Source organism: Zingiber officinale, chromosome 1B, assembly GCF_018446385.1.
Source record: "Zingiber officinale cultivar Zhangliang chromosome 1B, Zo_v1.1, whole genome shotgun sequence".
Taxonomy (NCBI): domain Eukaryota; kingdom Viridiplantae; phylum Streptophyta; class Magnoliopsida; order Zingiberales; family Zingiberaceae; genus Zingiber; species Zingiber officinale.
In genome coordinates, this window is record NC_055986.1 from 155,765,134 (window position 1) to 155,775,505 (window position 10,372).

The 10,372-nt window shown below is 46.4% G+C and overlaps 2 protein-coding genes and 1 long non-coding RNA gene across 5 annotated transcripts; 1 reads left to right on the forward strand and 2 right to left on the reverse strand.

Moving 5' to 3' along the window:
* Positions 1 to 980: 980 nt before the first annotated feature.
* LOC122011784 (protein SENSITIVE TO PROTON RHIZOTOXICITY 2-like) lies at positions 981 to 2,166 on the reverse strand. The gene has a single exon (XM_042568200.1). The coding sequence runs from the start codon at positions 2,135 to 2,137 to the stop codon at positions 1,094 to 1,096; it is 1,044 nt and encodes a 347-aa protein (XP_042424134.1). The 5' UTR covers positions 2,138 to 2,166; the 3' UTR covers positions 981 to 1,093.
* A 1,358-nt stretch (positions 2,167 to 3,524) lies between these two features.
* LOC121985828 lies at positions 3,525 to 5,639 on the forward strand. Its single transcript, XR_006113269.1, has 3 exons — positions 3,525 to 4,985; positions 5,098 to 5,218; positions 5,328 to 5,639. It is a non-coding gene; the product is annotated as an uncharacterized LOC121985828 (long non-coding RNA).
* Positions 4,979 to 8,378, reverse strand: LOC121985810 (probable pectate lyase 15). 3 transcript variants are annotated; one of them, XM_042539473.1, is made up of 7 exons: positions 8,187 to 8,378; positions 7,762 to 7,836; positions 7,349 to 7,417; positions 6,117 to 6,759; positions 5,909 to 6,012; positions 5,654 to 5,792; positions 4,979 to 5,563 (listed from the first exon to the last, which is right to left on the reverse strand). In XM_042539473.1, the coding sequence occupies exons 1-7, from the start codon at positions 8,258 to 8,260 to the stop codon at positions 5,342 to 5,344; spliced, it is 1,326 nt and encodes a 441-aa protein (XP_042395407.1). In that variant the 5' UTR covers positions 8,261 to 8,378; the 3' UTR covers positions 4,979 to 5,341. The 3 variants fall into 3 exon arrangements, with proteins under 3 accessions (XP_042395407.1, XP_042395417.1, XP_042395424.1); XM_042539483.1 differs by lacking the exon at positions 7,762 to 7,836 and having other exon boundaries at positions 8,187 to 8,304; XM_042539490.1 differs by lacking the exons at positions 7,762 to 7,836; positions 8,187 to 8,378 and having other exon boundaries at positions 6,117 to 7,222; positions 7,349 to 7,432.
* Between the last annotated feature and the right edge of the window lie 1,994 nt (positions 8,379 to 10,372).

The following is a 10,372-nucleotide window of genomic DNA, read 5'->3' on the forward strand; positions in this document are numbered from 1 at the left end:
TTTACACCCGTTGATAATTGATCTCAAACTTATTGAAATAAATACTTATATAAGTACCATGTCAACATATGGAGAGTGAAACTATGTGACATATAGAGGATTTGATGGTACGAAGCCAGTAGCTTTATTTTTTGTTTAAGGTATATTAAAATATTACTTTTGCCTTTTAATTTTTGTCTTCCATTAATAGTTTTGATGAGCCATTTTGATATATTCTTGTCATTTTATCATACAATTGATCTTCATAAATTTACTTTAATAGACTCAAGTACCATTTATCTTTATTTTTTCTTTATGTTCTTGCAATATTAAAATGTTCAAATCTGGGGATACTTATATATTGTCTAAATCCTTTAGTTCTCAGACAGTGATTCTCATTAAATGATGGGAGAATCTTTTCCAATCTGTAGAACATCATTCAAGTGATGGTAAAATAACTGACAATAGTCTCAGAATCATTCATCAGCAAACTTCCAAATTTGATATGAAGTAACAGTAGTATATAATTCTATTTGCTTACCTTGTCAACCCATTTGTAAGAGTTTTTCATACTTCAAGACTGCACTCATCTAAGCCTTAATACAGGAGAAAAAGTGTGAGGGAGTTCTTTATTGTATTTTTCAATAGGTCTCTTAGGATGCATGGTTGTACATGGGAGTAGTAGCTAGCTTCATCACAAAACTCCTCATAGCCTTCCTTTGTGATCTCCCATAAATCTCGAGGGCCAAACAATTTAAGATTTTATTTTGATGCACCTTTTGCATTACTTTTCTTTGGTGAGAGCAGGAAGTTAGAATTACAAGCCACTAGTCCCTTCAATAAAATCATCAAAAAAATGTAACTTCAATTATTTTTCCTGTTATAATCTTCATTTATCTATATATACTGAGAGAATCAATTTCTGAAAGACAGTGCAAGCTAAGATGGACTATTTGTATATATATACATACATACATTATTGAATTAAGCTTGAGAGTTGATCGAGTATATTGTCGCCTTAATTATTTGAACACACCATTTTAGCTTATGCATGCAAAGATTGTGTTCGTGTTGATAAACAAAAGATGGAATTAACTTACAAGCGTTAATATGGTTATGGCCGGCGAATGCAACTCGTCTCCGGCGAGTGGCCTACGAAGAGGGCCACATGCCCCAGAAGCTTGTCCTTCCTCGAGAAATTCGTCCCGCAGGAGCACCTCCACCGCGGGTCCCCGCAGTGCTTCTCGTGCGTGCGTAGGTCCGCCACCACCGAGAACTGCTTCTGGCTGCACCGCTTGCACACGTACATCTTCGGGCAGTGGCTCCGCCGGTAGTGGTTCTTCGCGCACACCACCGACTTGAGCGGCTGGAACTTGGCGTGCCCGCGGTTCCACCTGCACCCCGCCTGCGGGCACGAGTACTTCCTCATCGCCGCCTGATCTCTCCCTCCCTTCGCCGGGTTCGCCTGCAGCGCCGCCGACGACTTGTACTCCTCCCCGTGCGCCCGCATGTGCATCCGCAGATTCGCCTCCCGCCGGAACCCCTTCCCGCACACTTGGCAGTAGTGCGTGAACTTCGCCAACAGATCCGCCGCCGCCAACTCGACGATCTCCCACTCGTACGCGCTCCTGTTCTTGGCCTCGCTAGACGTGATCACGTCTTCACTACTCCCTATGGCTTTGCCCTTGCCATGCTCACGTGGCGCCTGCTTCTTCGCTTTCCCGCCGCTGGCAGCGGCGAGGAACTCGAATTCGCTCTCCTGGAAAGTGAAATCCATCGCGCCCGACTTGTCGCCGCCCTTCGCGTTGGCCTGCAGCTCCCCGTTGATGGTCGACACGGAGGCGGCGGCTTGCTGGATCGTGCAACTGAGAGAGGATGCGGCGCAGATGATTTCTTGAACCGTGTTGGCCAGGCCGGCCGCCACCGACTCCCCGTCGGCGGTCCGGTTCGGATACAGGAAGACGCCGACCAAGGACTCCAACTGCTGCACCTTGTTCTTGAGGACGGAGAGGCCGTAGAGAAGAGTATGGGAGACCGTGCCATCCTTCGCGGCTGCGGACGGCGCCGGAGAGTAGAGGATTTCTTCCATACCTCTGTAAAGGTTGTGGAAGCCGGCGGCGGCGGCGGCGGCGGCGGATGAGGAGCTAGCAGGAATCATGGTTCCGGTGAATGGAAGGCAGATGGGAACAGGAGAATTAAACGTTATGATTAAGTCAACTTCATGGCCGGGGTGGTGGTGGTTATAAAATTGGGAACATCCCCAGCATGAGCCTCCCTCAGATCGAACCAAGCCCGCATGATACAGTCTTTATATAAGTTGCATTTTAATATACAAAAAACTATATTTTTCAAAGAATTAAGAATAGTGAGACAGATCGAAGGAGGTTATTTTAGTCGGGGGCCTGTCATTTTGTGCCTCTATTTTCCATCTTGGGGAGGATGTCCGACGTGTTTCTTTTGCATGGATTTTTGATTGCTTCAACTTCAACGCCTCACAGATTGGGAGCTTCTTTCCAAGGGCAACCTCCCGGCACCTACTTCCTGATTAGTGTAGCAATTAATTGGAGCAACCTGCACGCGCCTGAGAGAGAAAGCTCATGTGGATCAGGTGGTATCTGCAGATGACTGGACTGAGAATTTAGGGATAGATACGGTGGTATATATATATCGGTAAATCTGGCTGGCTGGCCAGTTATGTAGTTTAAAAATTAATTTAGTTAAAATATTATTAATAAATATTAATTGAATATTATTTTTAAAATTAAATATGAAAATAAATGACAAAAAATATAATTCACTTATAAATATGATATTATTAGGACATCTTTAATAATGATCATAATTTTTTTTAAAAAATAATATAGTTGGTCCGAGTTATTTATGGTACAAAAAAGGCGGAATCCGCCGCCCCGACGGCCCCCTACGCCTGCCCCACGGTGATGTAGGAGGAGGGTTAATCAGGGTGAATGCTGGGTTGACAAGTGGCTGGGGTTCGAGGCTTTAAGCCGGCAGACGAGGATATTATCCCACATTACAACCGTCGACACTCGAACCGCTGCGGTCATGGTAACATCCCAGCCACTTACCAACTGATCCAGCCCCTGGGGGCTTGGTCCGAGTTATTTATGATAACATTGTGAGTATATATATATAATTTGAATTTTTTTAATTTCTCTCTTCTTTTGTAGAGACTTTTTTCTCTTCCTTCTCTTGTCTTTTTTCCCTATAATGAAAGCCCTAAATTCTTTTTGTCGCTTATCTGCTCCTCTCTTCCTTTGGTTCTAATTCTAGACATAACTTATCTTGTTCAACTCTCAGGTCGCGACAAATGAATTAAGGTTTTCGTTGAAATTATACTAGTCATCTCCCTCTTCTACTTTTTTTACTCGTGTTTCGAAATCCATATTTCATATCGACCTTATGAACTCTAATTGCTGGTGATACGTAGATGGCTTGAGGGGTAGAGGAGGAAATAGGATGAGGAGGAAGGGCAATTTCATCAAATCACTGTTTAGGGATTTAGAGAAGGAGACACTGTTGGGACCGCCGCCAAGCAGAAGGTGTTTCCCCTCTCATCATGCCCATCGTCGACCGCTGGCCTCCACCACTGCTCCTTTCCCTCTCCCCTTCGTGACACCGACGACGACCACTACTCCTTTCCCTCACCTTCCTCTCGACGACATGGCCACAGTTGTTTCCCTATCCACGCCGACGACGACACTCTTTTTCCTCCTCCTCGCAGTGTTGGCCGCACCTCCTCCTTCATCTCCTGTGTCACCGTCGCCGCCGACAGGAACACAGCGTCACGGCTGCTTCCTTCCCTCACCAGCGACGGGTCGTCTCCTCCTTCGAGTTCCCTCGACCGTAGCCCATGAGCCAGCACAACCGCCTGTCCCTCGTTCTCCTCGCGACGCTGCCGTCGGACAGACTGGCCCCTATTCTCCGCCTTCTCTTCCTCGCAACGCCCCCCCTCGGACAGATCGGCCGCCACTCATTTTCCTCCTCGCCACGCTTCTGTCGTTGCCAGCCTCATCAAAGCCAGCACTAGAAGAGGAGGGCTGCGCTTTTACTTCTAGGGGTGTTTCTTCCGCCGCCAACACAGCCGCCACACTGCTCCCCCTCTCGCCGGAGACCTTGTACGTCCGTGGAGACCCTAATCTCCGGCTGTGCCCTAACACGAAGCCAATTGTTACGACCGTTGTCGCCGATCGGACCGTACCTCGTTTTCGTCGTGTTCGGGCGTTTAGGTCGCTGTGTTCTGGCCTTCGAGCAGAGTTTACGTTTCGACCTCCGCCTTGCTCTGATTTGTCGTGTCTAGACTTGGTACTGTTACTACTATTCGACTTGTGTGATATTATCCCGGCCTATGTGCCGATATATTATCTCGGTCTACGTACCGTTAGTACCTCTCGGCCTACGTGTCGTTGACATATCCCTATGTGCTTTGTATCCCGGCCTGCGTGCCGGTGTCGTATCCTGGTCTGCGTGCCAGTGACTCATCCTGGTCTGCGTGTCACTATTATTTCCCGACCTGCAGTTTGTCTTCTGGATACAGACCGCATTCGGCTCCGTGCCTCCAGACCCGACTTCACATTCGACTCCCGTTCGGCTACTCTTCCAGGTCCGAACCACTCAAGCAGCGTCCCATCCGAGGGCGCCCCCTGGGCCAGGGTATGTTCCTCGTTCATATTTTATATGCATTTTCATTATTTCATGACTTAGTCTTGTACTCATATATTCGTTGGATCTGCCTCGAGCATCGGGGTACCGGGAGCCGGGTCAACCCGGTCGCTGGCTACTGGTAGCGTTGACCAGAGGACTTTTGAAGACTTGGTCAACACGGAAATCATCTCAGTACACCCCCCTCCGAGACGTCGTGACTTCGTCAATATTCTCACCACCTCATCCGACGGTCCATCCGACTCAACTTTCGGACGGGATCAATATCCATTTGAACTGATGTCTTTAAATCTAATAACGAAGGCATAACAAGAAAGCATTTAAACGTAAGTGGAAATGTTATACACAATAATTCCGTTGACTAGAATCAATTACAATACTCAAATACACCATCAATCCTACTTAAACTTCAAACCAATGCTCAAATGCTCCAAATAGAAAGAGGTCATGGGCTGCAGGAGTGAAAAATAAAAGGAACGGACAAACGACAACGAATCAGCAACGCTTCCTCCAGCTCCATAGACACCGTTACAAAGGAAACAGGGGAGGTTGACAACGGGTAAAACGATTACTGCAACTCACTCTGATTCATTACAACAATACAAAACCTAAACGAATATCAAATCACGGTTTCTAAAGAATACTTTTTCTTGTCTTTTTCTCTTTAGTTTGTCTTGAAAAGTCAGCATTGAACACCCTTCCGACAGCGCAGGGCGCCTGCATCAACAGTGACGGAGCCAACCATGGAGGAAGACTTTGCTCCAAGGCTTGACGCCTTCGCATAGCTCGCAGAGGCTCCAGCCCCGGAGGGGGTGAAGTAGGCTCCATTCAGCAGCATGTCGCCCTCTGATCTCCAGTTCCAACTCTTCCACACACTTGAATCTGTATCAACTCTCTTGGTTACCTGTTTGACGCGAATCCGTGGACAATTAGTTAGAGTCAAAATCAAATTGAATCAAATGTTGCAGTGTCATTCGATATCACAAGTGTTCACCTCCTTAGCGAAACGGTTGGTCGGAGCAAGGTATCTGTTGCCTTGGCTGTTAATGGTCGGATCAGCACTGCCACCAATGGCATACATCTCCCAGTGCGTGTAGTCATTGTTCACCACATGGAAGTAGCCGTGCCTGCACCTGTGGTTTTATCGCCTCATAATCAGAATGGCTTCACTAGGAGTTCAATGGAAGTAGACGACCGAGCGAGTAAAGCAGAAAGCTGCAGTCCAAGCTAGCTTAAAAGGTTTGTTTACCTTGGCATTCTCTGAATTAAACCTTCTCCAAAATGGTTGTAGGCGATGGTAACTTGCATAATTTTGTCCCTCGCATAAGAATCACTATGACCCAACAGCATCACCTGCAAAAAAATTGACCGATGTGGCGATGTGTCCGTATTAGAGCAATGGCATGCAGAGCAGCTTTGCATGTGTTAGTACAAGAAAAGGGAGGAGATTGGACTACCTCGTTATGGTGGGTCAGGTAATTGTTCGATATGGTAATGGCAGTGGAACCCATAACGGCGTCGACAAGGCCATCGGCGCAGTTGGAGAGAGAGTTGTGGTCGACCCAGATGTGGCTGGCCCCGAAGATGGACACCCCGTCGCCGTCGGCCATGGTGCGCCAGCCGTAGTGGGAGGGGGAGCTACGGACCATAGCGTTGCCGGTGGGCTTACAGTCGTGGATGTGGAGGCCATGAATGATGATGTTGGTAACAAACTGGATGGTGACGCAGGCGCCATTGGCGATGTGCACGTTGGCGCCGCGCCCGTCGATGGTCTTGAAGCTGTTCATGATGAGCTCCTGAGTGAGGGTGATCACCATGTCGCGCTCAAACACGATCCAGAGGGGCTCCTCTTGGATGACGGCGTAGCGGAGGGTGCCCGGCCGCGGGTTCACAGGGTCGTCGTCCCCGGGGTCGGTCACTACGTAGACCTCACCGTCGCGACCGCCGAGCGCGTTGCGACCAAAGCCGATCCCGCAATCGGCCAAGCGCTTACGGTTTTGATGCCATTCCGGGTCACAGCGCCAGCAGTCGTCGATGGGGTTGCCAGTGGAGCACGACAAGTAACCGAGGATGCGGCGAGCTGTGCTGTTCTGTATCATTCTGTCACAAATTCAATTTCGAAATAAAACAAATAGTTAGAAATTCCTCCAAAGATTGAACGTGCAGAACTGGATGCGGCTGCATGGGGGTTGTTGCAATGTCAGTACTTCTCTTATCGGGGAATGAACCGACCAGGCCATGTGCCAACCATGTTCAGCGGGCAATGGATTTGCAGGGTGCCACTTGGGTCAATTAATGGTGACGCCAAGCTGTACAAACGAGAAACTGAGGTAGTTTTACATTTACCAGCCATTAAATACCTTGGACTGGAATTGCAGACAAAAGTCAATAAATTTGGAAAGGCAACGCCCAAGGAGCACCCATGTCGCAGCCATGGCAGATGCTTATTTTGGAATAACCTGTTGTCCATATTCTGAAACGCACCCACAATTTAACACTGCAACACGCACAGCTACCTAGTAACCGGCCACGTGAGGATCAACGGAAAGCAATAATTTGACCACTTTTTCCCCAGCGAAAAATGTTGACAAGATAGACGACAGGGCAAAAGCGTTTCAGTTATTAATTATTGTACGTTAGCTTTATGACAAACTACCAAGAAAATGTAAGCCGTGTTCAAAGGACTTACATGTGTACCTCAGACGCGACCAGGTCCGGATCGTCGACCGCTCCCACCACCGCTTGACGCTCGGCGACACTGTAGATCAATCGGAACAGAATGGCTAATCTCGCCCTCAAAAGAGTCAATAAATTAACCAAAAAAACTTTTGGTTTAAAAGAAATAAGACAATTCTAATAGTTCTATTCATTTCACGGCTTCAATTCAAACACATTGCTCGAGGAGAACGATGGATTGAAATTTCAAGAATATAAGCGGTGGCAGAAAGATATTTGATTTGATTGGATTGGATTCGGTGATCTTTTTGTTCTGAACAATGTAATCCGTTCTTGTATTTGCTTTTTGACCTTTTTGTCAAGAAAGCGGTCGGAGGGGCACGACAAAAAAGGTACGTGGAACCAGGGTATTCCGATTTGACTCACCTCTTTGCTGTGAGAGACGACTCGTAAGCTGCAGAAGCTCTCAGGCCCCTAGAGGTCGGCGCCACTGCTCCAGCCCTAGAAGACCATAACACCTCTTCGTTAGTAGGCAAAAATTTTCCATGCGCCTATGACCTGTGTTCCTGCATGAACCTCCCTCTATATCCATGGGACCGGCACTAGGGGACCGCTAAGGTAGCGGATCTACCTTTAGTAGGCAAAAATTTTAAATCGCAAAAACCGAATTCGAAATCTGAATCGAAAAAGGGTGATTCACTTCTCAACCCTTTCCTTTATTCCGTCACGACTGATCAATCTAAGAAACTGTTCCTATACAGCTAGCGGCATCTCCCAACCGCAGGGAATTGATACCTGGAACTCTAAATCTCTTCTATTCTTCACAACAGATCCGGGAGAAGAGAATGTACCTTGAGGCGCAGACGGTGTCACCAATTAGGAGCACGAAGAGCCCGAGAACCAGGAACGATAGGCGGCGTCCCATCTTCTTACAGAGAAAGGGAAAGCAGAGAGATCAAAATGCGAGTAAGCCCACCGCCATTTTATACCGCTCTCTGCGCCACTCTCAGCTCCAAACTCAACCACGGTTAAGCGACTGCGACGCTCGGTTCGATTGGGGCGGTTAACCAGCCGGTACAAAACTAACCGCCACTAACGGACTGGTAATCTTCTTCAACGTAACGTTCCTCTTGCGACTCCCATCATCACGTACGCGATCGCGTGTCGACTGTCGAGCCGACTCGATTGCTACTTCGTCGAGTGTGTCGGTCGCGTAGCTCGATGCCGAGTCACGGTTGTCTAAGTCAGGCAGGCACATTCCTTCCTTCCTTAATGATTGATTAGCGGAGAAGTCCTCGTGCCTTTGCGTGAGAGTTCCGCATGCCGCTGTTAATTACCGGCATGCGCCGCGGTGCATGGGCACTTTATTAGTTGACAACGTACGTGAGAGCTGACTCGGTAGCTATAGAGGTTGCGTGCTTCGTCTAAACGAGGCTCGCTAGCTCGATGTTGCGAGGCCTCGGCGTCAATTGCGGCGGGGCCGACGGAGTTTGATTAGCGAGGTTTGTGGCAGGAATGGCGCACAGCAGAAATTGTGGCCTTCTTCTTCTTCTTCTTCCAGTTTTTCCTTTTCTTCTTCTTAATATTTTTCATTTAATTATTATGAGACTATTGATCGGTTGTCGTCGACGTCCACGGATAGCTTGTTAGATTTTGCGAGAGAATCCTATTTTGTTTTACTTACTCACGTGCTACGGAAAGCTTTAATTTGTAGCTACCGAAGTGTCGGCCAATGTTTAACGTGAACGCATCAGAAAATCATATCAGATAATACGAAAGATGAATTATATGTGAAAAGGGTCAAAATAACATGATTTTTTTTTTTTTTGAAAAATAGATGATTAATTACTAGGAAGATAGTTGAATGATAATTAATGGTTAAGTTGGGAACTTTTGTTCAAGGTCACAAATCATTTTTTCTTGAAGAGACCTTTTTTATTATAATGAAGAGAGGACTAAAAAGTACAATGGTTCTAACAATATTCTTTGTCAACTGATAGAAAGTTTTATGAAAAAAAATTCTTGGAGTGTTTACTTGGTATGAATGATTATTCTATTTTTATATAAATTTATATGATATAAAATTATCATATTTAATTATAAAATAATTTTAAAATATTAATTTATTTCCAACTCATAAAAATAATGATTTTTAAAAAAAAGGTTCAAGCAATATCTATCCTTTTTATATTTCTTCTTTTAAATATCTTTAATCGGCTCGATCAAATCCATTCAACTAAATTGGTGAATCAAATCAAAGAAACTAAATGAACTAATGAGCTTAGGTCACTGATGAGTGGATCAAATCATCCATGTAAATTAGAGGCATATGGACTACTTGAGTTAGTCATGTCTGAGTGGATTCAAAAGTCGTGCTGAGCTGTAAGTGAAAATCAAGCAAGTCAAACGAGCTAGAATCAAGTCCAGTAACGGGTGAGCCCAAGGTAAAGTGGGTTCACTCAGCCAACTGAGCACAATAAGCTAAGACCTAGGCAAGTCAGATCAACCCACAACCATGCTCAGCCACACCCGATCTCCTCAATTCAGCTACCCTCGTCCTCCTCAACTCGGCCACATCCGACCTCTTGAGCTCGATTGTAACTGACCTCTTGAGCTCGGTTGCATCCTACCTCTTTAGCTCAACCACATCCCACCTCTATCCCTCGGACATGCCAAACCTCTCCAACTCGGTTACATCCAACCCCTTCAGCGCGACCCATTTTGGATACCTCTGAATGCAGACAACATGAGTACCGTGATAAATGGAGAGCATAGGGTGACTAGGGGGGTGGGGGTGTAAAGCATGTAGATCAACACAGCAATCCCATGGCCTGAATGTGAGATTCATACCTCTCTCCTAAGAGACTATATAAAAGGGAGCCCACTTTCACAAGGCAATAATGCACATATAAGCGATCCCAAATTCTTACTTTAAACCATTCTTATCCAATCAATCTACTTCTCTAACATGACCATTGGAGTAGTCACGTCTAGGTCCGCCTTAACCCCTATTCTAATCTCTTACTAAGTGTTTGCA